At 37.7% G+C, this 24,504-nt stretch overlaps 4 protein-coding genes across 10 annotated transcripts; 1 reads left to right on the top strand and 3 right to left on the bottom strand.

Annotated features, from left to right (window-relative positions):
• Window positions 1-223: 223 nt before the first annotated feature.
• On the bottom strand, window positions 224-6,213 carry LOC137737525 (cyclin-dependent kinase G-2-like). 3 transcript variants are annotated; one of them, XR_011068829.1, is made up of 8 exons: window positions 3,971-6,213; window positions 3,341-3,476; window positions 3,119-3,207; window positions 2,818-2,929; window positions 2,634-2,740; window positions 2,392-2,538; window positions 1,300-1,385; window positions 224-587 (listed from the first exon to the last, which is right to left on the bottom strand). XR_011068829.1 is itself a non-coding variant. In XM_068477035.1 (6 exons), the coding sequence occupies exons 1-6, from the start codon at window positions 5,701-5,703 to the stop codon at window positions 2,439-2,441; spliced, it is 2,277 nt and encodes a 758-aa protein (XP_068333136.1). In that variant the 5' UTR covers window positions 5,704-6,213; the 3' UTR covers window positions 2,080-2,438. The 3 variants fall into 3 exon arrangements, 2 of the variants coding, with proteins under 2 accessions (XP_068333136.1, XP_068333137.1); XM_068477035.1 differs by lacking the exons at window positions 224-587; window positions 1,300-1,385 and having other exon boundaries at window positions 2,080-2,538; XM_068477036.1 differs by lacking the exons at window positions 224-587; window positions 1,300-1,385; window positions 2,392-2,538 and adding an exon at window positions 3,022-3,035 and having other exon boundaries at window positions 2,633-2,740.
• Window positions 6,214-9,054: 2,841 nt separating this feature from the next.
• Window positions 9,055-11,773, bottom strand: LOC137738344 (uncharacterized protein At3g61260-like). Its single transcript, XM_068477982.1, has 3 exons — window positions 10,115-11,773; window positions 9,914-9,995; window positions 9,055-9,389 (listed from the first exon to the last, which is right to left on the bottom strand). Exons 1-3 carry the CDS (start codon window positions 10,906-10,908, stop codon window positions 9,180-9,182), a joined length of 1,086 nt encoding a protein of 361 aa, XP_068334083.1. The 5' UTR covers window positions 10,909-11,773; the 3' UTR covers window positions 9,055-9,179.
• Window positions 11,774-15,583: 3,810 nt separating this feature from the next.
• LOC137737445 (uncharacterized) lies at window positions 15,584-19,943 on the top strand. Of its 3 annotated transcripts, none has more exons than XM_068476919.1 (11): window positions 15,584-16,238; window positions 16,650-16,732; window positions 16,817-16,952; window positions 17,171-17,664; window positions 17,751-17,798; window positions 17,953-18,127; window positions 18,219-18,331; window positions 18,422-18,518; window positions 18,604-18,823; window positions 18,898-19,051; window positions 19,324-19,943. In XM_068476919.1, exons 1-11 carry the CDS (start codon window positions 16,037-16,039, stop codon window positions 19,756-19,758), a joined length of 2,157 nt encoding a protein of 718 aa, XP_068333020.1. In that variant the 5' UTR covers window positions 15,584-16,036; the 3' UTR covers window positions 19,759-19,943. The 3 variants fall into 3 exon arrangements, with proteins under 3 accessions (XP_068333020.1, XP_068333021.1, XP_068333022.1); XM_068476920.1 differs by having other exon boundaries at window positions 18,688-18,823; XM_068476921.1 differs by lacking the exon at window positions 15,584-16,238 and having other exon boundaries at window positions 16,814-16,952.
• An 846-nt stretch (window positions 19,944-20,789) lies between these two features.
• On the bottom strand, window positions 20,790-23,023 carry LOC137738033 (uncharacterized). 3 transcript variants are annotated; one of them, XM_068477635.1, is made up of 6 exons: window positions 22,901-23,023; window positions 22,616-22,814; window positions 22,043-22,199; window positions 21,721-21,771; window positions 21,396-21,488; window positions 20,790-21,267 (listed from the first exon to the last, which is right to left on the bottom strand). In XM_068477635.1, exons 2-6 carry the CDS (start codon window positions 22,726-22,728, stop codon window positions 21,187-21,189), a joined length of 495 nt encoding a protein of 164 aa, XP_068333736.1. In that variant the 5' UTR covers window positions 22,729-22,814; window positions 22,901-23,023; the 3' UTR covers window positions 20,790-21,186. The 3 variants fall into 3 exon arrangements, with proteins under 3 accessions (XP_068333736.1, XP_068333738.1, XP_068333737.1); XM_068477637.1 differs by having other exon boundaries at window positions 22,616-22,823; window positions 22,901-23,004; XM_068477636.1 differs by having other exon boundaries at window positions 22,616-22,778; window positions 22,901-22,994.
• Window positions 23,024-24,504: the final 1,481 nt, after the last annotated feature.

Consider the following 24,504-nt stretch of genomic DNA (forward strand, 5'->3'; position numbering starts at 1 on the left):
AGAAACTTGTATGTTGTAAACTGTATACTTCAAATGCCAAATTCACGCTTCCTTTTTGTATACCTTCTACATAGGAGAAGAGTTTAAGATGATTTATTTATTTATTTATTTTGGTCGACGGTTTAAGTAGACTGGAAGGTACCATTTTTCATTGTTGTATTGAATGCCGAATTCCCCATTCCTTAGTGTAAAAAATATCGATGAATTAAATAATAAAATATATATATATATTTGGAATGGACCGAGGCAAACAGCGAGATCAATACACTACAGACTAATCGGTGCGCAAATGCAAACTAACATTTTCGACAATGCAGACAGAATCGAGTCCCACAACGGCAGATCGTTAGCTGTGATTGTGCATAAACTTCATCAGCTAATTACCTGTATGTGCATGCGATGTCTCTACCGCCTTAATCTGCCTCTCGAGCCTCAATCAGCCACCACCTGCAGAAAAGCATATGGCAAAGTATTTGTCTACATTCCACCTAGGCTTACTGATTCTTCTCATACAATATTTGGTTAAGTTTATGGGAAGGAGACAACTATATTCCATCTTCAAGCAACCCATTCGACTCCAGCCGTGCCTATAACGGAATTACGACACAGATAAGCAACAATAACCGAATATCAAGGAGTGTCCTCTTATCCATTAAAGAGATTAAAATTCCGAAAACCCATTCATCGATACAAAACTACAAAAGTTGCACCATATGCCAACGAAGGTCGTTAAAATTGAGAATACATATTAAGGTGCAGATTAGTCATTTTGCAAACATATTCACATCTTCAAATGACCAACACTGTATTTGGAATTTGCATGAATCAAGGTAGATAATTATTTATAATCAGAAAAACATATGGATTGAAAACACAGAAAATCAAGACAGCACAATTGGCGGAAAATCAGCTAGAGTTTCCTCTAAACCATGTATATAAACCGTAGTCTATATGCTTCGAGTTAGTCATCCCTATACATCAGCGGACCACCTTAACCCGCGCATTCAGATTTTAAGCAGCGTTGAATTTTATTCAATTATATGAACAACATAAAAGCAAGCTGAACGGCCACAACATGCTCCTGAAATTGTCAAATTTAGATTATGAACTGTCCAGGAATTGCAACCAGAATTGATTTTTATTCTTCATTTTCCTTTCTAATGCATTTCTCAATACACTTCTGGAACAAACAAAAAAAGGCATACACTAAAATGCCGTCAAAATTATCCACAGAAAAAACCATTAAGATCCGAAGAAGATAACACCAAAATCTAAACAAACCAAGGGTTTGCATAGTACCTCTAGTTTGCCCGTAGGAACAACTAAATGAAGTTCTATAAATTCTTGGAAGTGCAGGAAACCTCCTCAATTTGCTTGCTTTGATACTGCAGTGACATGCGCAGATATACGTCATAAATAAATCTAGAACTAGTGAAATGTTGATTCTTCACCACCAGAAGCAAAAAAGGGAATAACTGGACAAAGTGAATCATTTTCCATGTCCACGGGTACTGATGGAGGTCAAAATACCAAAAATGACACTAACAAGGCACTGAGGTAAATAAAGAATGAACTACTACACCAACACAGGGTACCCATAGAATAGAATCAATTTGGTACGAACTCACTGAAAATTTGAAAATAAAAGAACTACACTAAGCAATAAAGTTGATATCTGAAAAACTCGATGCCTACCCAGCACAGAAGCAAAAAGAGAATGAATAAAGTTACAGTTCTCGTGCACATATATTAGAAAGGTAAATTACCATGTAACCGGTCATGTACAGCATTGTTTTTAATACGTATTTTGAGGGCTTCAACTTCCAAGAAGCAACAGAAAAGATGTTTGTTCACTATCCAACAAATGTTTTAAACGAATATATTGTCTATATTATAATTAAATAATACCCTTATGGCTTAAAATCTTCATCCCCCAGAACATTCCACAGATATCAGAGAGTAACATATTACCTTAAAAAATAATACGGTAACTGTCAAACTCTTCATCAAGAAAAAGCAAAGAATGCCCCTCCACTTCACATCAACCGCCTCTTGCAAACACAACGTGAATATTAAATATGTTCCAATATAACTGGCAGTGCTAATATTGAAAAGCAAAAGAGAGCTGTTTACAATGTACCAACAAAAATATGTTACATACACGAGTTTCAGCTGCAATTGATTCTCTTTTCTAAAGAAAAGGCAATGAAAGTAACGTCACAGATGCATTCCTATACGATGATCAAAGATGAAAGGCAAAGTTAACCTCAACATGAAAGCAATGTCACAGATACATTCTCCAACCAAATCATGAAGTGCCTGCTAAAAAACAGCACAAATGATCATCTGACATATAATGTTTGCAACTTCCGTTTGAAGCATGTCTCTCACCTCAGCCATGTCCAATATCAAGGCCACTGATCACTGATTCATTTCTACTAGCCAAATACTCCACCAGTTCCTATTTGCCCTTGCTGCAACTCCTTTCTACGTTGCTCTTCCAAAGGATCTGGACTTTTCAACACTCTCCGCGTGCGCCTATTTACAAAATGAATTTTGTTAAATGTAGGAAATCAAGTCCCAAGTAATACCACATGTGGGACTTGTTTGTAGCAATAGATAGATCAAGATACCTGTCCTGAGCATGATGAGCAGGAAAGGTAGGCATGAACTCCTTCGTTGTAGGAAGAGGAACTTCACGAAACCACTCATGATTCAGAGCATCTCCAGCTGTAATTCTCTGTATAAAATACAGTACATGTATAAGTAACCATACCAATCATACCCAAATAAGGCAAGTCTAGGTAGCAGACTTACCTCTTCAGGATCATAAGTTAGAAGCCTGTTCAACAAATTAAATCCAGCATCAGAAAGTACTGGAGATCCAGTAAATGGCGTAGCTGGGAACTTCTTGCGCAAAAGATTATACCTGAAAGAAACAGGTCAGAAGTTAATTCATAAATGAAAAGCTTAGAACTGAAAGCATCACCAATGGAGGCCAGATAGCCAGATGAGAATCACCCAAAGCTGGAAGCCTGGGAAAACAGCGGCAAGAATAAGAACATCAAGATGTCATAATGAAAATTTGGGAATTACTTCAAAAAATATTCATACTTACGGGTGCTTGACAAAGTTGACCTTCACTCCAGGAAGCTTGGAATATCCGGGCCAGATTGTCTCATTTGGTGTGCCAAGGATTCTAAAAATCTGTAGTGATTATAAATTTTTATGAGAAGTGCAGTGATTACGAACTTAAAGAATAAAAATAACTAAATCCGCAAGTATGTGAATGAGTAAGAAAGTACTCAAACATCAAGCACGTCAAATAAAATTAACTTACCTTGTCAAGTTGATCAAATTCAGTTTTCCCATTGAAAAGTGGCTCCTTTGATAATAGTTCAGCCATGATACAACCAAGTGACCACATATCAATAGCTGTTGAATATTCTTTCACTCCCAACAGAAGTTCCGGTGCCCTGCATTGAAATAGCATTAATGACTAAAACTTTTGAGGGTACACAAAAGTATGCATCTACGATCTACATACAACATACACAAACACACATATACATGCACACCAGGCAAAAGCAAACAATAGCCCACACATAACAAATAAAACAAATCATAGCAAAGACAATTGTGGAAAACAGGAACAGCTATATCAATGGCCTTTATCACATTAAACCCATCATGACTAACATATGCTGAGATGGCATCAACCTTGAAATACAAAGAGAGATGCCAAGAATACAAAGCTAATTGTACAGTCAAATTACTTGAGAATAAAAAGAACTGAATCCAATAACAATGAAAACCCGTGAAACCATATGTCAATCTTGAAATTCAAAGTGGAAGTCGTCAACCAATTAAAAAAATCAAAGATGAATTAATAGGTTAAACTGATACGCATAAAACACCTAAAGGATGAAATTAAAAATAAAATAAAGAGCAATGGGCAGTTGCAGCTCACCTGTACCAAAGTGTAACCACCAAATGAGTATATGGTTTTAAAGGACTCCCGTACTGACGAGCCATCCCAAAGTCACATATTTTCAACTCACCCCGGTTATTCATAAGCAAGTTAGATGTCTTCAAATCTCGATGAAGCACCCAATTATCATGAAGATATTTCACACCTGCCAATAACTGAAGCATAAGGCATTTAACTTCACTCTGACTGAATGGCTGCTTCTTTGTCTCCATGAGTGCTTTAAGATCATGTTCCATGTACTCCATCACCATAAAAATACTATCAAGGTTACTCCCCACCACCACTTCCTTCACATCAACAATTGATGGGTGATGAAGCGAAAGAAGAATGTTTATTTCCCTAAGAGAAGTCAATGGGAAACCTTCTCTTTCCTTCTCCATCTTTACCTTCTTCAAGGCCACAATTTCTTTAGTTTTCTTATCCATAGCTCTATATACAACACCATAAGTGCCTTCATCGATCTTGTTTAGTCTCTCAAACTCGTCAACACTTCTACAACCCTGAAGCATGTTCACGCTTCTTTGTGGAGGAGCTGCAGGTTCTGCTGTCTCGCGAGAGTTATTGTCATCATCTGAATCTGTGTCTGACTGACTAACACTAGAATCATGATCACCATGATCCTTGTCAGTATCCATATAGTCATCCCTCTCTGAATCATTATCATGGTAATCATCCCTACTGGAAGATCTTATACGGGCATCTGTTTCATCAGATTCAGATGACTGCGCTCTTGCTCGTTCGGACTCGTCTCTCTTAAGCTCCCCCGACTCTGAGTTTAATGAATTATTCTGTACTCTATCTTCCACTGACCCTGCCAGAGGAGTTTTCTTCCTCCTTTTAGGCATTTCCTGGTTCTCTAAACTTTCACCTCCATCACCAGGTGATATGTTTCCTGCTGCCCATCTTGAAGATGATATATCCCGGGTGGGAACATATTCTTCATCTTCTAGCTGCTCTGCTTCATGATCATCACCCGATTGCTGATTTGGTGAAGATATCCCTAGTGGAGACTCAGAGACACCATTACTAACATACCCAGACGCCACTGGCGCCTTAACTGGTGAGGAAGATTGTAAATTCTCGACTTGATCAATTTTAGCTGAAGATACTTGTACACTGCTATCTGAAATAACATTAGGAGACTGATGATGTACCCTAGACAATGATGGTGGTGGAGGAATTGCTGCACCCGCCGTGGTGATCTTACTTTTTGATGGATTACTCACTCCTTTGTCATCTCTATCCCAGACAATTGGCGAAAACTTCCTTTTCTTCTCTTTCGGAGACTGAGTTCCATTCTCCACCACTTTTGAAACCATACTTTCTTTGACCTGCACTGCCGATTCAATAGCATCGTCAGACCCACTCTCACTCGACAATTCACCAGGTTCCCTATCCAATGCCCTAACCGAAAACCCACAAGGCTTGGGCCCACGGCTCACAACCCAACCACTGCTATTGCTTGAATCATTCCTACCTGAAGAGGAGCGATACCCACCATTAGCCACATTCCCCTCCTTAATATCCTTCTGCCTAACCCTAATTTTATCTCTCAAATCCCTAGCTTGACCCATTTCAACATCAGGATTTCCGTTCCTAATCCTTTCATAGTCCTCTTTGGCCGTAGCAAAATCCCTCCTTGGAAAATCAAAACTGGACTCTCGACCCCTGAACTCATTTTCACGATGGTCCCCATGTCTTCCAGCAGCCATAAATCTCTATATCCAAAGCTCTAAATCACCACGGAATAAGGAACCCTTATCCCAATTCAAGTTAGCTATAAAACCCTAACCCTAAACCCCCACAAAATTAGCCCAACTACTTGTTCCCAATATTTGAATTGAAAATTCACAAAACTCGAAGAAATTGAATACGCAACCCTAAGTCCCAACGGACTCGGATCCAAAAACAATACGAAATTCAAACAACAGAGTAGAAAACAATACCAGTTACTTATTCAATTCTCGAGCTATGCAGCCACGGAGATTACTCGATTTCGAAACGAAACCCTAGAAATTGAACAAGCAAAGAAAATGATAAATAGGTAAAACTGGGGGAATTCGGGTTTGAAAGGAATTGATTGATACTGTTTCAAGGAGAGAGACGGCGAGCGCCGACTGTAAAGCGAAAGGAAAGCCCTCGACGGAAGACCGAGGAGAGGGAAAGGAGTGCGTACGCAGGTGCTTTGAGGTCGGATGGGCCTTTTGGCTTCGCAAACTTTATTTTCCTGCTTTTATTTTGTTTTTTGTTTTTTATTTATTTATTCAGTTGGCAAAATATCCGTTGACTCAATTTCCATTTTTTCTGGGGCTGGGGGTGGAGTGGGGGCTGTCATGAACCTTCACTATCAAACATTTTGCCCTATCAAAAGATTTTCTATTTGGGGCAAAATTTTAAGATTTCACTACAATACATATGTACTTGAAGTATTGTGTCTTAAGTTTGGAAGAGTGGAATAACTGTGGATTCAAGAACTCATGTCAATACGATGTGATGGTTCTCAACTCAATTAAGTTCATTATTAGATTTCGGTTGAGTTTTTTGAAAATGGCTCATTTCGCTGCTAATGAATCTATTTTATGGAAATGGAATATTCCTATGAATAGATAGTGCTTGTTGTTGCTGCTTTGATGCAGCGTTTTTGGTTTTGCTGTCTGTTTTTCTTGTGTCTACAAATCTTTGTTGCCTTTTTTTTTTTTTTTTTTACAGTAGCTCTTTGCTTCTTGTATTATCTTTTTCTCATCAATATATTTTATTTATAATAAAAAAAATTTGTTGCAACCATTTCACTATCGCCTTTTCATGTCTCTCTCGTTATTAGAAATAGAGAGTTTTAACGAAAAACCCATGGTACTGTTCATTTTAACGAAAAACCGTATTTTTACACTAAAAAGTCAATCATGGTACTATTCACTTTACCCTTTATTTTGTCCTTATCGTTAAAACTCAAAGTTTTCAAGCCATTTTTATTAGTTTTCCTTATCATGGACTTCCAATATCTCTCTCTCTTGTTCATGTGATTATGTAACTGTGGCAAGGGCAATGTGGAGGCATTGGCTGCTATTGACCCCAATAACTTACATAATCTCCACTTTGAAATTTCATTTGACCCCTATACTAGCTTAAGACAAATGAAATAAACAGACCTTTAATCAATATTTTTTAACTGACACAAATCAAAACCACGTCATCTATGTTATGTTTCACTTAAAAAAAAATTTAGCACGATTACGGATTAGTAATCATGTCATTAAACGCACGAGACTGATTTGATGAGAGCAAGTTACATGCTTTTCCTCCATACCAAACATACAGACATCCCCATTGACATACAAATTAGGGTAAAGTACAAAAAACTACATCAACTATTGGGGTCATGACAGTTTCATACCTCATCTTTTAAAATTGACAATGTCATACGGCATCTTACGAATTTGTGACAATGTCATACCTCCATCAATTTTTTTGTTAGTTTTTCTGTTAAGTGCTGACGTGCCAAAAGACGGAGACCACTTTCTATTAAAATATTATTAAAAACTAAAAAAAATATTTAATATTTTTTAAATATTAAAATAATAAATAAAAGTAAAAAATAAATAATAAAAAAAAAGATAACCTTAGTCGTCCCTTCCCTCCCCCTCTCTCTCTTCCCCATCTTCATCTTCTTCTTGCTTAATCTTTAACACAAAAAAAAAAAAAAAAAAAAAAAAAAAAAAAAATTTGAAAACCCAAACCCCCCCCCTCCCCGCCCCGCCCCCCAGGAGAAGGAGGAAGAACCGAAGAAGAAGAAGAAGGAGGAGGAAGAGGAGGAGGAAAAAAAAAATTATTTGAAAACCTAACCCAACCCACGCCCGCACCCCCCCCCCCCCCCCCAAAAGGAGGAGGAAGAACCAAAGAAGAAGAAAAGGAGGAAGAAGAGGAGGAAAAAAAATGGAAACTGCAACCCAGAAAAAAAAAAAAAAATCCAGAAGAAGGAAGAAGAAAAAGAAGAAGAAGAAGGAGGAGAAGGAGGAAGAATGAGAAGAAGAAGGAGAAGGAGGAAGAGGAAGAAGAAAACCCATCAACTCAACCCCCCCTCCCGCCCCGCTCGCGGAAGAAGAAGAAGGAGGCGAAGAGGAAGAAGAGGAGGAGGAGGAAAAAAAAAAAAAACCCAAACTGCAACCCATAAGAAGGAAGAAGAAGAAGAAAAAATTAAAACATCCCCTCCTGCGGAAGAAGAAGAAGAAGAAGGAGAAAAGAAAAAAAAAAAAAAAAAAAAAAAAACCCAACCCAACCCAATTCGTCCCCCCCCCCAACCCAACACGCACTCATCTCTCCTCCCCCATCTTCATCTTCTTCCCCTTTTCCCTCTACCTGCAACCTAGAAACCAAAAAAAAAAAAAAAAAAAAAAAAATCGAACCCAGTTTCAGCCCAAGAAGAAGAAGAAGAACCCTCTCTGTCTCCTCCCCATCTTCATCTTCGTCCCCTTTTCCCTCTACCTGCAACCCAGAAACAAAAAAAAAAAAAAAACAAAACAAAAAGCAAAAAGAACAAAAAAAATTCATACCTAGTTTCGGCTCAAGAAGAAGAAGAAGAATGAGGAAAAAAAAAGTGACAAATCCAGTTTCGGCCCAGGAAAAGAAGAAGAAGAAGATGAAGAAGAAAAAGGAGGAGAGAGAAGAACAAAAAAAATTGAAATTGGTGTAGGTGAAGGAAAGGGGATGCCGCACCCCTAGGAAATTATTTTGTTTTGTTTTTTTATTCTTAATTTTTTAATATTTAATTATTAAAAATATATTTAATTATTTTTTAATCCAGCTGGATTAGTGAGTAATCCCTGTCTCTTGCCACATACTTAACAGAAAAATTGACGGAGGTATGACATTGTCACAAATTCATAAGATGCGGTATGACATTGTCAATTTAAAAAAATGAGGTATGAAACTGTCATGACCCCAATAGTTGAGGTAGTTTTTTGTACTTTACCCTACAAATTATTTAATTTTTACTTTGTGCAACATAAGGTTGCATGCCAAAATATAAAATTATTGTAGAAAAAAAATGATATCGGTGAATTGGGGAGTCCCAAATTATTTTAGGAAAAATAAATAAATACGATAAAATTCCACAGCGTTCAAATTACATATTCAACAAGTGGCAGTAAAGAAAAAACTGAAAGAGGAACGGTACGTGTACTATAAGCTATCGCTACCAGCAAAGAGAAGGCAGCTTGAAAGAGAAAGTAGAGGGCAAATGACCAGTCCTCCTTATGTAATCTGCCTTTTCTGAAGTCCTCAAAGCATTTTCATTGAGTTTGGCCTCTGCATTTGCCCTCTTTTCTTCAGCTATTCTTCTGGTTGCTGCGAGTTTATTCGTTAACTTTTCTTGGCCCCGAGTTTTCATTCTCTCCGCTTTCACCTGGTACCAAACAAAAAATAATGAGTCAGAAAGCTGCATTTCAGTAGGAATTGGTACATAGTTGAGTGTGTTTCTTATGGCCTATGATTAATACTATTGGGAAGTGGAAAAGCCGAATAATGGCGGTCATCAAAACCATTGAGCTCGCTCTCAAGTTATTGATACAATTTTCCATTAATGTTGTAGTACTTGAAGAAGATGTTGATCACACTGGAGCTTTGATTCATCAACGAAGCGAGTGGGGGAAAAGGGGTTCACGCTAAGGGTAGTTTTTCGTTGTAATGATGGAAAATAACTTAGCAAATGTGAAACCAATGTCACTGATTTGGATCTGCATTTATCTTTTTCATGAAAAGAAAAGTGAGTTGATGCTAGTTCTTTCTGGACGAAGGAGAGAAACTTGAACTTTTCCGGCGACTAGTATTAGGTATCAACAAACATGTAACGCAGACAAGTAGAACAAACAAAAAATTTCCTAGAAGAAACTGAAAATCCGAACGGAATCTCAAGAACGAGTTATATACCTCCATTTTTTGCATTTCCATCTCGGCTTTCCTCTTCTCATGGTTTTCCCAGGCTTGTATTCTCAACTCTTCACGTTTATACCTACAAATCCAATAAACAATTGCCCCAATAAGTCCCAACATTTGAGTAGAAAATACTCAAATTAATTGCAACTGGTTGTAATTAACCAGCAAAAACAAATCAGAATGTCAGTAACTCACCTTGCCATATATTTGGCACGTTCTGCTTCATCCCAAGCCATTGCGTTTGTTTCCAGGGGACTCGGTTTCGTACCTTGATCTGAACTCGGATTCTCAAACAAATTCTTGCAAGCATTTGATTCTTCTGCATAATGTTTCGCTGCGCCGCTCCCTCTCCCACAAGAACTGGTCTGATCATGACTACTTCTTCCCCCATCAGTTGATACTTGATACCCCTGATGAGCACCCTCCCTCCCATGCTGGCACGGCCTCACCGGGGTAGATGACCCCGAAGATATAGGGCTGCGTGCGGCTGGAGTAGTTGCTCGAATAGGGGTGGTAGTTCTTGAAGGTTCCTGGCTTGCAGTAGGGGTCATTTCTGTCCCCATGTCCCTCAAACATATAGATCTCATAGTCGCTGTCGAGTTCTCCGTAGATTTGTTGCTGCTTCTCCACATTGAATCATCACAATCCACTTTCTTCGTCTCCACATCGTACTGATTCGCCATAGCTGACCTAGGACAGCCATTTTCTTCTTGTTGGTGATGTTCTTCTTCTCCATCTGAATAGTCCTGCTCCTTCTGTGGTACAGGAGCTATGAGTCTCAAGTCATCAGCATTTGAGCTTCTGGGTTTGTTTTTTTCTGCTCCTCTGGACAATCCCACCAACCATTTTTGTGCATCATCCCATTTGGAAGGTGTTGGTTTTCCCAAGGCTGTTCTGTGATGGGGTGTCCTGCTACCTCCATTTGCTTTCTGAAACTCAAAATTTATACCAGTCCCTCCAGAAATCTCCTTATCCTCTATGGATCTCATTTTCCTCAAAATTCACAAATCTCTCTCTCTCTCTCTCTCTCTCTCTAAACTAGAACACCATCCCACAGTATCCACTCAACCAAGTTGCAAAAAAAAACTACTATTTTGCAGTCTGCAATTGCACAGAGCAGATTCTAAGCAAAACCAATAAGATTAAAGATTCTATCTTTCTTAATTAACTTGTCTAACTTAATACTAAAACAGATCTGGGATGCAAAAACCAGTCCAAATATCTCACCCCAGAAAAACAAAAACTACTATGAATTATGCAGCTTGACAGATAACCATACAAAAATACATAGATTTTTTCAGTAACATGCTTAGAGCACATGAGATGCAGACACCTACTAATAATCTTCCTACCCACTAAGAAGTAGCTACAATGCAAATAGACAAAAACAACTACATGAAACCAAAATTAATTACACTGAGAAGCAAAAACCCAGAAGAAAAAAAATATCTGAAACTTCCAAAACTGTAGCAAGGGACCAGGGGCCCATCTGGGATTTATCCAAAAATGCCTACTAACCTCTAAAGATTAAAAGTTTAAACCCCAATTAACCTGAAAGGTCAAATTTTTAGGGCAGATAACCTATTTGTGAAACGTCCCAGCTGAGAATTTAGGTGCAACTGGGTCCTATACTCCTATGACTCTGAGAATAATATACCTTTTAGGCATGGAATTTTGTGACTGCAGAATTTACAAATGAAAGTTCAGATCCATTCCGCCATTAAAATACTTAAAAGAAATGCATGGCGGTAACAGTAAGAAATGGACTCGTTAGAAAACGAATTTCTCTGGGAATTTGTGGACTGTAATTTACCGAGGCAACTACCAAGTTACAAATTTAACAATTCACCTTCACCGTCGTCACTACTCACACAAGAGGAATATTGGGCAAGGTTACAGTAAAAGCCCACAAGAAAAAATTGAAACTTGTCTGCTTCCCAGACAGTGAGAAAGGTTTTGAAATACGGTTGCCTTTTAAACGGTAACTAGCTGACGGTAGAAATATTTCTGTCTATTAAGAACACCATCATCATTTCATTTCGTGTGTTTCTGATTTCGGGGGTATAAAAGAAAGACGACTCTGTGTCATTTTATAGTTTAACATCAATTTTCGTGTTCCTGTGTCAATATTATAAAGTATTATGCTAATTCACGAATAGTCTCACTTTTCAAAGAATCTCCTCAGCATTTTAAATATTTTAGATTTAAGAGAAATAATACAATCAGTTATAGCTTTTTCTGTACGTTGAAAAATTAAGGACTTTCATAACACATGTATATCTACATTGATTGTAGTACCACGCATTAAGAACTTAATGTATGTATAAATTTCATTTCGCATGATATTGTATCATGCACATAGACATCAGATGGACACATGTATATCTACATTGTAGTACCACATATCAACAACTCAATGTATATATAAATTTTATTTCACGTGATATTGTATCATGAGCACAGATATCAAGATGGTGATATACTCGTATCACAAAAAGTTATCGTAGATGAAGAGGGATTGATTCTCTAAGGCAACTAATATTTAATCTTTGTGCCAATACCGTCCAATAGAAAGTTATCACGTGTAAAAAAATATACCACTCCTTTAATAAATGATTGTTACGTAGTTATTATCTGTTGGTTTGATGACACGGGATATAGCATTTCCGGCTTTTGATGTTGCTGCGGTGGCCAACAATGAGAAAAAATCTGTGGTAAGGACGAGAGTGTCAATTGGCGGACGGTGAGGATGGAGGAGAGTGTCAGTGTCCATCAGGTGCAATGTCGGGGTGGGATTTGAATTGCATTAAAATGTGGGAGACCGGGGCGTTTTCACTTGGATGTGGTGAGGAGTTTTGTACTGCTGCAAGGTCAGGGTGGGCACCAAATAGCTGCAATTGGATACTAAATGGTTGTATGTCGACGTCATGGACGATGTCGTTTCCGTACTGAATGCCAAGATAGTGATACTTCTATTACTAGCCAGTGAGAAGTGGCAAGTAAATTGCCTTTTGAAGGGTACCCGTTGGAGGGCGAGGCAAGACAAGGGCAATACCATGTGAATTGCCTTTTAAAAAGTGATTGATTTTGTGCAAGTTCATCGGTTTGGCAAGGATAAAAGCAAGAACGATTACTATTTACAAACACACACACACACACACGTATAAGAAGCCTTTAAAAAAAGGGATTCTTATTTTTTTTTAATATATAAAAATAGGATTAGTTATGGGATTTATATCACATCAAACTTTAACAATCCGAATCGTCTATTTTCCAAGTTGCACCTCATAGATCATTCTTACAAAATATTAGCTAAATCGGAAATATTTAAGACATCTAATTGGGTTAAAAAAAATAACGAATACTTTTTTATATAAGAAACAATGAAAATTTATCTTGATAATTAAATAGGCAAATAATTTCGAATTGAATTTTTGTAACGATGATCTATGAATTGAGACTTACGAAATAGACGGTTCAGATCATTAACGTTCGATGTGGAGTGGGGCCCTACACCTAATCCCTATTTAAAAAAAAAATGGGGATCCATTTGCATAAAGGGCCTATATATATTTTAATGCTTTGTAAGTGTGTTGAAATGTATACTTTGTAAGTTGGTTATTTGAACATAAAAATTTATGTTTAACTCTAAAATTTAATTTTAAATACAGAGTAAAGCAAAATATAGCATTACAAACAAATGTAATTAACTAAAAATAGTAAATTGTAGCAATGGTCCCTTAACTTTAACTCAATTTGAGCAATGGTCCCTCAACTAAAAATTCATTACCATTGGTCCCTCAACTTTAACTCAATTGTAGCAATGGTCATTCCAACATAACTTATTTTGACAAAGTTGACAAAGATGATCATAGCTACAAGTTTTGATGAGTTGATGAACTCCAATTGTAGCAATGGTCATTCAAACATAACATATTTTGACAAAATTTTGAAGAAGTTGACAAAAAAGACCATAGCTACATATTTTGATGAGTTGAGGGACCAATAGTAATGAATTTTTAATTGAGGGATCATTACTCCAATTTGATTAAAGTTGAGGGACCAATGCTATAATTTAAAAGGCAAACGAAGAAGCTAGTTCAATATTTATACAATAAAAAAAATTTCCTAGTTTTTTGTATCTTTCTCCCTTCTTCTTTTATTTTTAATTATTAGATTAAGCTTGATCGTTGGATTATTATTATTATTATTGGATACGATGGTCTAAAACGTGGCACACGACCCAACAATAATTTTTTCAAAATTATTTACAATTGAAACCCAAAGGCCTGGATCATCAGGCTGTTGGAAATCCAATGGCCCTCATCTCGCCACATTAGTCAGCAGTTGGCACAAAATTTGAATCTGTAGCAACAGGGCTCATGCTATTTGAAGCTATTAGCCTATTCGCCTAATATGCGCATTATTTACATGCGTAAAAAAAAAAAAATTAAAAAAAGAAAAAAAAAACGTGGTTGACGTTAGCCTTGCCTATCGACGCAAGCCTTGGCTCAAATTGCTCAAACTTGAGGTTAAAGATAGTCTTACCTATCGACGCAAGCCTGGGCTCAAATTGCTCAGGCTTGGGGCTGACGGCAGACTTGCCATCAATTGCCCTCCACAAAAAGGACCCACGGAGGGGATTTTTTGGGCTTTGGGTAACGGATGAACTTGCTCTGTGGGAAGTGGGGCAGTGGCGATTTGGAATTTGACAATAAATCACTTCACATGACATCACATGTGTTAGCAAATGCATTTGCTTCCATTTGCATTGTTAATAAGTGATAACATATATAGTGAGATTCTTATTAAATTCCACACCCCACACTTTGTTAATTTGTTATTTTTTGCAACACCATTATGCGCTTGTTTTTCAGTTATGAGCAATTTTGTTTATGTATACCATCGCTTTTATTTTGTAGACACAATTGTCTCATCATTTTGTTGCAGGTAAAGTTTTTACCAGTGGTAATAATAATCATAATAATACTATGCTAAAGTGAAAATTTTCGCCGACGAAAAGTTATAACATTCTAATGACATTACATTTAATTTATTTCCCTTTACGTTTTATGAATATATGAGCAACAAATTTAATCTCATCTTTAGCATCTTACATGCTTGCTAACACATTTTGACTTTGATGTTGCTTAAATTTTTATTTTGTTTACTAACACATACGAAATTAAAATGTGTATAAGCCTGACATTACAACAGCGCAATATCCAGCAACTAAAAAAAATCAGAAATTATATTGATTAGGGGTAGTTGATAAATTCATTTTCTGACGTAATATTGACCCCTTGATTCATAATTTCTCACACCCATAAATAGCCTAGTTTTCTCGATGTTCATGGGTTAATTTTTCTGTGTGCCTAAAATACAGCTCGATACATAAAGTGTTATAATACAAATATCCAACTGTATTATAAACACTTAATGCATGAGATCATGTTTCCTGCACACTAAAAATTCTCTAATGTCTGCACCAAACATTATTTAAGGAACACCCAAAGCTACACCCATGAGCAGTTTACACATGTATTGGCCCAAGCCCAAAATATTTAAAATCAAACCTAAGCCCAAAGTATTCAGTCCAGTCCCTCAAACCGACCTTCTCCAACACACCAAGGCCCAAGCCAACCACCAAAGCAACCACCACTCCTTCACTCTTTGATCTTTCTTGTTCCTCGCTTCAATGGAGATCTATGAAGCACGGATATGGCGGCGGAGGGATTCGGGAGCGTGAAAACTCAAAGAATCTTGATTTGGGAGCGGCGGAGATTTGCCAATTAACAAATATTAAAACTAATACGACACCGTTATCTATTTATACAAGGTCATCTTCTTCCATACGAGTCTGAAACCTTTCCGCCGTCTTCCCACCGTCGGCAACTGCAAACAAGCGAATGCCATCGGTCGCACCAGTTCGGGACCCAGTTCGGAACACGATAAGCGTCTGAATGGACCAAACTAAATCGGAGCTGTATTTCAGCCGCTCCACAGCCTCACCAAGCCGTTTCCCAGCCGCATTGAGCCGTTGCAGTTCCTCTGCAAATTGAAGCTCCCGTTCTTCATATAAGGCGATGCTCTGAACGTCGTTTCAGCTTCTGGGTTATGGCGGTTTCGCGGTTGTTCAGGAGTTTTAGCGGCCTACACAAAGCCAATGCCAGAATACAAGCATACCCATTTGGCTACAAGCATAGCAGAGCCTTATCATCGGACTCTTTCAACAATGGAGACGATACGGTGCTTCCGGTTCTGATCGTCGGTGCAGGACCTGTGGGTCTCGTTTTGTCCATACTTTTAACAAAGCTAGGTATGTTCTTGTCCTAACCGACTGTTTTCCAGTCCTTAGGCCTTGTTTGGTTGCCTAGAAAGTGTGGGATGGGTGAATGAAAACTCTATAATGCTCTACTTAGCAATTTTTAATATTTTCACCTTCAAAGATGCATACTTTATTATTTTTCTTTCAAAAAAAGTAATTATAATCAAATTGTCTGTAAAGGGAGTAGTAAGTTCGTGTTGTCGAATTTTCGGTGCAAATGCAGTGCTATTACTCTTTTTAATTTGAAATCATGCTTGAGATTTTCTGGAGGTGTTTGGAATAATGTGAAACTTCTTGTTGGAAGTAAAAAACTTTCCGCTTCTTTTGCAAGAAATTTTATCAGATGAAATGTACTAGGTCTTGTTTACTTGAGACATAATCATGCATTGTATCATTTTGCAGGGGTCAAATGTTCGGTTGTGGAGAAGAGCAAAACTTTCTCGAATCATCCGCAGGCGCACTTCATCAACAATCGATCCATGGAGGTTGGTTTTCATGTTTGGGAGATATAATTAAATTATGAGTTATTTGAGGGATTTCAAGCTTCATTTGAACTTGTGTATTAGTAGGTGTTTCGCAAATTGGATGGCCTGGCAGAGGAGATCCAAAGGTCTCAACCACCAGTAGATTTATGGAGGAAGTTCATATATTGCACTTCGCTCTATGGTTCAATTCTTGGGTCGGTCGACCATATGCAACCCCAAGGTGCATTTGACCTATTTATTATTCCATTTTTTCCTTACTTGGCACACAGCTTTTAGGTCTTATTTATGGGATTTTGAGATTAGACAACAAGAAATTCTAATTATTTGAGATATTCCATACAATGACCATTCCCATGTATCCAAAATTTTCAAACATTTATAAATATACTTTAGGATTTGGTATGTTAGCAGTTTCATTTTGATTTCACTTTGTCTCAGATTTTGAGCAAGTCATCAGCCCGGTCTCTGTTGCACACTTCTCACAGTACAAACTGATTAGGTTACTACTTAAGCAGCTTGAAAATCTCAGCTTCAAGTTCTGTACAACTGACGGGTTGGAAGGCCTCAACCATGGAACCTTTCAGGAAAAGCAACTATTAATGGGGCATGAGTGTGTTTCCATCAAAGCGAGTGAAGATTTTGTTTCTGTGACTGCATCTTTTCTCAAGGATGGGAAGCGTATGGAAAGGAATATCAGATGTAATATACTTGTTGGTACAGATGGAGCTGGAAGTACTGTACGTAAGCTGGCTGGAGTGGATATGAGAGGTGAAAGGGACTTGCAGAAGCTTGTGAGTGTCCATTTCTTGAGCAAAGTTCTTGGGAAGTATTTACTCAGTGAGAGACCTGGCATGCTGTTTTTCATCTTCAATACTGAAGCTATAGGGGTCCTTGTTGCTCATGATCTCGAGCAAGGGGAATTTGTATTACAGGTATTGCAGGCTTTAAAATTGTTTTTGTAAACAAGTTTGGGGGTGTAAATGTGAAATTGCACTAATTATCTCTCGTCGTCTTGCAGATTCCGTTTTATCCACCTCAGCAAAACCTTGAAGATTTCAGTCCCCAGGTATTTTCTTTGCAGATAAGTTAATTTAATGGAAATTGTTCTACTTGATCTCATGACTGACACTAAGTTTAAGGGCATATTCTTGTGGCTATGATGAGATTATCCTTCTTCATTGTGGGTAATTGCTCAGTTTAAAGGTTTTAAAGTTTTGTAGATATGTGAGCAAATAATCTTCAAGTTGGTTGGTCGAGAGCTAGGAGACATAAATGTGATTGACATAAAACCATGGGTTATGCATGCTGAAGTTGCGGAGAAGTTTCTAAGTTGTGGCAACCGAATAATACTTGCTGGCGATGCTGCTCATCGGTTCCCTCCTGCCGGGGGGTTTGGTTAGTATTTTTTTTTTGTTATGCGAATAAGGGAAACTCGCCTGGGATTAATCATTCAAATGAGTTTAGGCCTTTTATGTGATTTATACAGGAATGAATACTGGAATTCAGGACTCTCATAATCTTGCATGGAAAATAGCTTCGGTAGTAAAGGGTATTGCACCGTCTTCAATACTTAATTCTTATGAAACAGAACGTAGGCCGGTATTCTCTTTATCTCCTTCACTTCTATTCTTTAACTTTAATGTGAAATTAGAATGGATCTTAATCATCAAAATTTGCATTTTTTTCCAGATTGCCGTTTTCAATACAGAACTTAGTATTGAGAACTTCAAAGCAGCCATGGCTGTTCCTGCTGCACTTGGTCTTGATCCAACTGTTGCAAACTCAGGTAAGCCAATCTACCATTACTTTATTGCATGACGAGCTATTTTCCTTGTTTGTTGGAGACATGTCATTACTAATTTCCTTTGCAGTACATCGCGTCATAAATGAGGGGGTTGGTTCCATTTTACCATCTGAATTACAGAGGGCCATATTGGATGGAATTTTCACGATAGGTCGTGCCCAGCTATCGGAATCTCTTTTGAATGAAAACAATCCACTTGGGTCGTCAAGGCTTGCTAATCTAAGGCACATATTTGAAGAAGGAAAGAGCCTCCAACTCCAGTTCCCGGCAGAAGATCTTGGTTTTAGGTATCACATTATTCAAGCTGCTTTAGATTCAAAGTCTTGGAGCTTGACTTGAGATTAACTTGAGATCAATTTAGGTATCTAGAAGGTGCACTTATCCCTGATAGTGATGGTGGAATGAGTGCTCCAGAAGGACCTACTGGTCGCCGGAGGGACTATGTTCCTTCTGTGGTTCCAGGTGCAAGGCTCCCCCACATGAACGTGAGGATATTGTCAGATACCTCAAGTGAGGTATGTTGCTATTGTTTTCTTTCAAATGTTTACATAATATATGTCTTTTTGCTGTTGTTGCCAATTGTTTTCTTTTCCTCTTGTGGTGAAATCATCTCGGTCTGTGTTGGCGGGTTGTGGCTCCATAAGCCACGAAGCTTTATGTTTTAGTTCCCAAGTAAAAGTAATAACGCAAAGCAACAACTTCTTTATGCCATAGTGTCAAAACAGATTTGTAGAAGATTAACTGTATTTCCAATTTTCATTCACCTCAATGGTGTATTCTTCTGTAGGTTACTATTTCTACACTGGACCTTATACCTGGAGACAAGGTCGAGTTTCTCCTCATTATATCGCCAACAGAGCCGTCTTACCGTCTTGCTCATGCTGCATTCAAAGTGGCCGAGGAATTAAAAGTTTCTGCAAGGGTGTGTGTGTTGTGGCCTGCCGGCAGTGTTAAAGGAGTCGAAGTAAAAAGTAAGGCATCATTGGCACCCTGGGAGAATTACATTGACCTCGTGGAAGTTAAAAATTCACCAAATTCGTCATCGTGGTGGGATATCTGCCAAATGACTGACAAAGGAGCCATCTTAGTTCGACCGGATGAGCATGTTGCTTGGCGTGTGAAGTCAGGGGTTGTCCGTGACCCTATAACGGAAATGAGAAGGGTATTCTCGGCTACTCTCGGCGTAAAACCACATACTAAAGATCAAGAAACTGACACATGACATTTGTTATCGAAATAAAACCACATACTAAAGATCAAGAGACTTGACACATGACATTTGTTATCGAAATAAAAGTGATCTTGATGTGCAGGAGTAACGTATTAGGTTTGTCGTAACATTCGACATTTTGCAACAGAATGTATTTTTATGTATGTCACTTTGCAATCAAGTAAGCTATGTTCTTTCTCTCTCTGTCTCTCTGTCTCTCTCTGTCTCTCTCTGTCTCTCTCTCTGTGCACCGTACAAGTTGTAAAGGAGGGAGGGAGTGAGATTCAAAAAGATAATAAGAGGGCCAACTCAGAAAGACTCCAACATGATACAATCAAAATGGTGAAGGGACAATCAGAAGCTCCACTTGAATTAGACAAACAAATCTTCAACTTCGCCCATCTTATCTCCAATCTTATATCTTCAAAATCTAGTATTATCCTTCTATAAGTCGAGGGGAGTGATTTTTGTACATCTTTTTTTATTTTTTATTTATCTTTAGACACTCCTAACGATGGTCTTTGATTCTTGTATTATATAAAGAAAGAATTTAATATATAAAAGAACGAATGGTGTCCATAGGGTGAAAACATGTGTGCAGAAATCATTTCCCGTAGTTAATTCCAATTGCTTCCTTAGTTGAACTGTTTTCAATTCTTCTTGGATAGTGAATTGGTTACCTCCCAACGCTTCGGGATGTGCAAACATGCTTACCTTTTTTCTTCACGGGAGGGAAATCTGAACTTAGGGAGAGAAACATCATGTAACTCGTCTGAAAGTGCATATAAAATAAAAGTACTTTTGATGAAAGTGCTTTTAGAATCAACCCTTGGTAAAAATACAAGTGAATCATGACATAACACTTAAGGTGCTTTTTGCAAAAAACACTTCAAGTGCTTTTGGAATCCCAAAACAAGTTCACCAAAAACGGTTTCAATCATTTTAAAAACACTTCTAAACGAGTTGCGCATAATTACAAAGTACCATGTGATAGCCTCTGCTATCAAATTTGAGGAGATTTTGGTTTTCACGCAATTGAATGTATGAATGAGTGGCAACTTTTGGCATTATAAAAGTAAAGTTCTACTTTATGCCTTACTTGGATTACAAAGGCAAATATGGACCTTTACGTGAGGTAGTACCAAAGCAAAATATCGTCATCTTCATCAACCGAGCATGGTACTAATCGTATCAACAAGACCGTTTCGTCGCTAAAAACACTTTAAAGTCAATCAAATTACATTTTGCAAACAATTGTTTTTTTACAGAGTGAAGACATGCTAACTGAATTGTAGACAAGAAGGCCTATGTCTTCAACGTTGGGGGAAATACCGCGTATGAAGATGGATCTGCAATTCGCAATCCAAATGTATATCAGATGTGGCACTAAGAGATGATACCACAATATCAGTATCTATGTGGATGTAAACCACTCCAGGATCATGTTGTATGACTGATTGTTATAGTAATCAAATAGCCCATGCATGCTGTGACAATTCCAAGCAAACTGCCGGCAACAACCTGTCAAACAGGAGCAAGGATCGTCATAAAAAAAGGTTTCTTTTCATCAAAGTTTTCGGTATCCTATACTCGTAGATACATCATCCATTAAATAATTTTAAGAGCACATACTAATGCAATATAGAGACCTGAGGAGGGGTGTGGCCGAGAAGCTCACGTAGTGGTCTGCTCTCAGCCAGAGGATGTTCAGCAGGGAGTTCATACACTATTTGATTCAAAACCTGAAGAATATTCATGTCCAATGTTAATACATAAATAACCAAATCAACCAAAATTTGAGTAGGATACTCATGAAGCTGAATTATATGATAACACGATGACAAAACATGGCATTCAAACATCAAAGTTTCGACGAAGTTAATTCTTAGACAGGGTGTTGATAAGAAACTCAAGAAAACGAAGGAAAGGGTGGGAAAGAGCTCAAAGAGATCCAGGAGATCAAAAACATCAAACCTCTGCTTGGCGTCCAGCCTGTAGTCTTACACCGGTTGCATCATACATCACCTGCCACCAAATTTTCTACATTAGAGATATCCTATTGACTTGTACAATCTAAAAAACATGATAACAACAAATCTTTATCATTCATTTTCAAATGTTTTTGTCACTGAATATATAGATATGTGGATACACATATTCAGCTGGATTGATATAAAATTCAGTTCAACGTAAGCCCAAATGACAACTTCACACTTTAAAAAGTAAACAAATTGCATTAAGAAGTAAGGCCAAATGCTAGCTGCAAAATGCTGCAGAAAGAAGTGAGGGGTCTTACCACACATGCTAAGATCAATGCAATTGCAAAGAGTGATCCGCCAACGCCTTCTTGGAACCCAATGGCTGTAGCAATAGCAGTAACAGTCGCCGAATGAGACGAAGGCATTCCACCGGATCCAAGAAGTTGCTTGAAATCCCACCTTCTTTCCTTGTACCTGCAAATCTATCAAGGTTTAAGAACTCTTAGGATAAAATAATAATACCAACAATCACAAAAGGAAAGAACAACTTCCCATAAATAATTTCTTCACAGAGGCTCAATTCCATATACCAATCTCACGGGAATCAAATTACCATTGTAACATCGAAATGTGGCCAATAGTTTACAGGAATCAAATTACCATACAAGCATGTTTTGATTAAAGATTACGTTTTTCTACGCAAGAATCAAGATCTGGGAAAAACCCAAATGTCAACTAAAAAAATTCAACAATTTTATTTCGGGTACATTGAATGATTGAAAAGGTCAATAAAGAACAAGATCATGCAGCAACGCAAAAACCCAAAAATTGAGGAATTGGGTCGGATCCAAATTCGGAGAAATGGTTGCAAAAGGGAGAGAGAAAAGTACCAGGAGGTGAATAACTTAATGAATTGGGCAATGGAGAAAGCTACGAGAGCAGAGAGGAGAGGGTAGTTGGTGAAGATTGAGGACGATGATGCCGCCGCCGCCGCCTCAACCATCGCACTTTTATTGCTTTCTTTGTCTAATTCTTCGAACGCGATTGCAAATTCTAAAAGGTAAAATCAAAACCCAAATTCTGAAAAACCTGCAAAATCTGAAATCTTCGTTTGTTTGTTTCGCGGGAGGGAACGCGAGCGTGACGTGATAATTAAGGGAGGACAGAGGACTGACCGATTCCACAACGTTCTACGGCGTTTTGTTTGAAAACAAAGGAAGGTGGTCGGAGTCTCAGAGGTGGGAGGTGGATTCTTCTTCTTCCGGCTAGAGGCTATAACCAGAAGCAGCTATGACTACCGAGCAATGGCGTATTTTTGGTTGATTTATAACCAACGGTCTTTGCCTCTTTCTTTTATTTATTTATTTATTATTTATTATTTAACTGAATATGCCTCTTTGTTTGTGAAACATTTTGGTAGAATATACCCAAATCCCAAGGTGGCATAATATGGCTTCCCCCTTCTAGGTTTTTTAATCTTTTGAAGGATGAAGAAGGAATGAGTGTTTGAGTTGTAAAATACAAGTTTCATAAATTCGGATTCTTGTAGATCGTTCACATGGCTTGAATCTATGACATTTTAATCATAAGTTAGCAACATTTTTATTGTACTAAAACTCGTTCTTGTTCTAATAATTTACAGTGTTTTCTAAATTTTAGTTTCTTCGATGGCTTAAATGCTTAATTATCTATGTTTTTTTTTATATTGGTTGAGGTGTACAGGTATGTCATTTGACCAATTTTTTATAGACTGTATATTTCACAAAAGAAAAAAAAAATCTAACATATTAATATTGGAGAATTATCTGTAGAACTTTCACATAAGAAGTCTAATGTTACACTGAATCGCTATTTATTAATCATGATGCCGTTGACAACATGTAAATTATTCGTTTTAAAAAGTTCAATTATAATTAGTATTTGTGAAATATTACTTTGGAGAAGCTCGTGATATGTCTCATAAGCAATGAGAACAAACACCTTTACCGTTACACAAACAACTCATCCTCGTAATTAACGTCTTTCTTATTTTGCATCCTTAATAATAAAGAAAGTTGACCTCGACTATCGGTTTGTTTTCAAATTTAATGGCTTAACAAAATTGTACCTAGTTTTAATGTTGTGTTAGTCGTGATCTATTGACTTAATCTAGGGTGTGAACGTAGAGGTTTTAGTCTAACAACCAAATAGCTATCACACTTTTCCTCAAAGGGTTTAGGAAATCACTTTTTCTGAAGGGTTGGGAGTTGGTACTAGCTAGGGCTCAAACTTCTTGAATGGTTAGTACTACCAATATATAGCAACCCAAAACAAAACAAAATGGCCGAACCACAAAGTGAAGAGATTTCCAGTGCACTTGGATCTGCTCATTTTCGTCAAGAGAACGGAAATCACCTTGTTTCCTACTCCTAGTCCAACAACAACCATAGTAAATGGGAGGTACTTGAACAGCATCAAATAATATATAGGCTTCCGATGATTATTGTCTGGTGTTGCTCAAGTCCCTCTTGTTTGCTATGGTTGTCGGACTAGTAGTGGAGTGGGAAACAATGTGACGGCATAGTTTACGTTTCTTTCTCTACTTTTGTACATGAAAGTCATCGACAATGACAACAAACACCTTCCCCACACACAACCTACTCCCGGAGCTCACATCACATCCTTCTGAAAAATTTGTTTTGCCTACTAAAACGCAAATTTTTTGGTGTAACTTGGGTATATCCCTCTCTCTGTTTCTATGATTTTTATGCCTGATGGAGAGGAGATATATCCCGTTCAC

Source organism: Pyrus communis, chromosome 6, assembly GCF_963583255.1.
Source record: "Pyrus communis chromosome 6, drPyrComm1.1, whole genome shotgun sequence".
In the NCBI taxonomy this organism is placed as follows: domain Eukaryota; kingdom Viridiplantae; phylum Streptophyta; class Magnoliopsida; order Rosales; family Rosaceae; genus Pyrus; species Pyrus communis.

What these genes read in the sequence shown, in the direction of transcription:
- LOC137737445 (XM_068476919.1), top strand. Translation starts at nt 16,037, where the DNA reads ATGGCGGTTTCGCGGTTGTTCAGGAGTTTTAGCGGCCTACACAAAGCC. An exon ending in CATACTTTTAACAAAGCTAG is followed by an intron (nt 16,239 to 16,649) that starts GTATGTTCTTGT and finishes ATCATTTTGCAG; the next exon opens with GGGTCAAATGTTCGGTTGTG. An exon ending in AAGGGGAATTTGTATTACAG is followed by an intron (nt 17,665 to 17,750) that starts GTATTGCAGGCT and finishes GTCGTCTTGCAG; the next exon opens with ATTCCGTTTTATCCACCTCA.
- LOC137737525 (XM_068477035.1), bottom strand. Translation starts at nt 5,703, where the DNA reads ATGGCTGCTGGAAGACATGGGGACCATCGTGAAAATGAGTTCAGGGGT. An exon ending in GTGGTTACACTTTGGTACAG is followed by an intron (nt 3,477 to 3,970) that starts GTGAGCTGCAAC and finishes ATTTCAATGCAG; the next exon opens with GGCACCGGAACTTCTGTTGG. An exon ending in GTCAACTTTGTCAAGCACCC is followed by an intron (nt 2,930 to 3,118) that starts GTAAGTATGAAT and finishes TGTTTCTTTCAG; the next exon opens with GTATAATCTTTTGCGCAAGA.
- LOC137738344 (XM_068477982.1), bottom strand. Translation starts at nt 10,908, where the DNA reads ATGAGATCCATAGAGGATAAGGAGATTTCTGGAGGGACTGGTATAAAT. An exon ending in CGTGCCAAATATATGGCAAG is followed by an intron (nt 9,996 to 10,114) that starts GTGAGTTACTGA and finishes TTGGATTTGTAG; the next exon opens with GTATAAACGTGAAGAGTTGA. An exon ending in TGGAAATGCAAAAAATGGAG is followed by an intron (nt 9,390 to 9,913) that starts GTATATAACTCG and finishes GTTTGGTACCAG; the next exon opens with GTGAAAGCGGAGAGAATGAA.
- LOC137738033 (XM_068477635.1), bottom strand. Translation starts at nt 22,728, where the DNA reads ATGGTTGAGGCGGCGGCGGCGGCATCATCGTCCTCAATCTTCACCAAC. An exon ending in ATTAAGTTATTCACCTCCTG is followed by an intron (nt 22,200 to 22,615) that starts GTACTTTTCTCT and finishes ATAGATTTGCAG; the next exon opens with GTACAAGGAAAGAAGGTGGG. An exon ending in AGGCTGGACGCCAAGCAGAG is followed by an intron (nt 21,489 to 21,720) that starts GTTTGATGTTTT and finishes AATATTCTTCAG; the next exon opens with GTTTTGAATCAAATAGTGTA.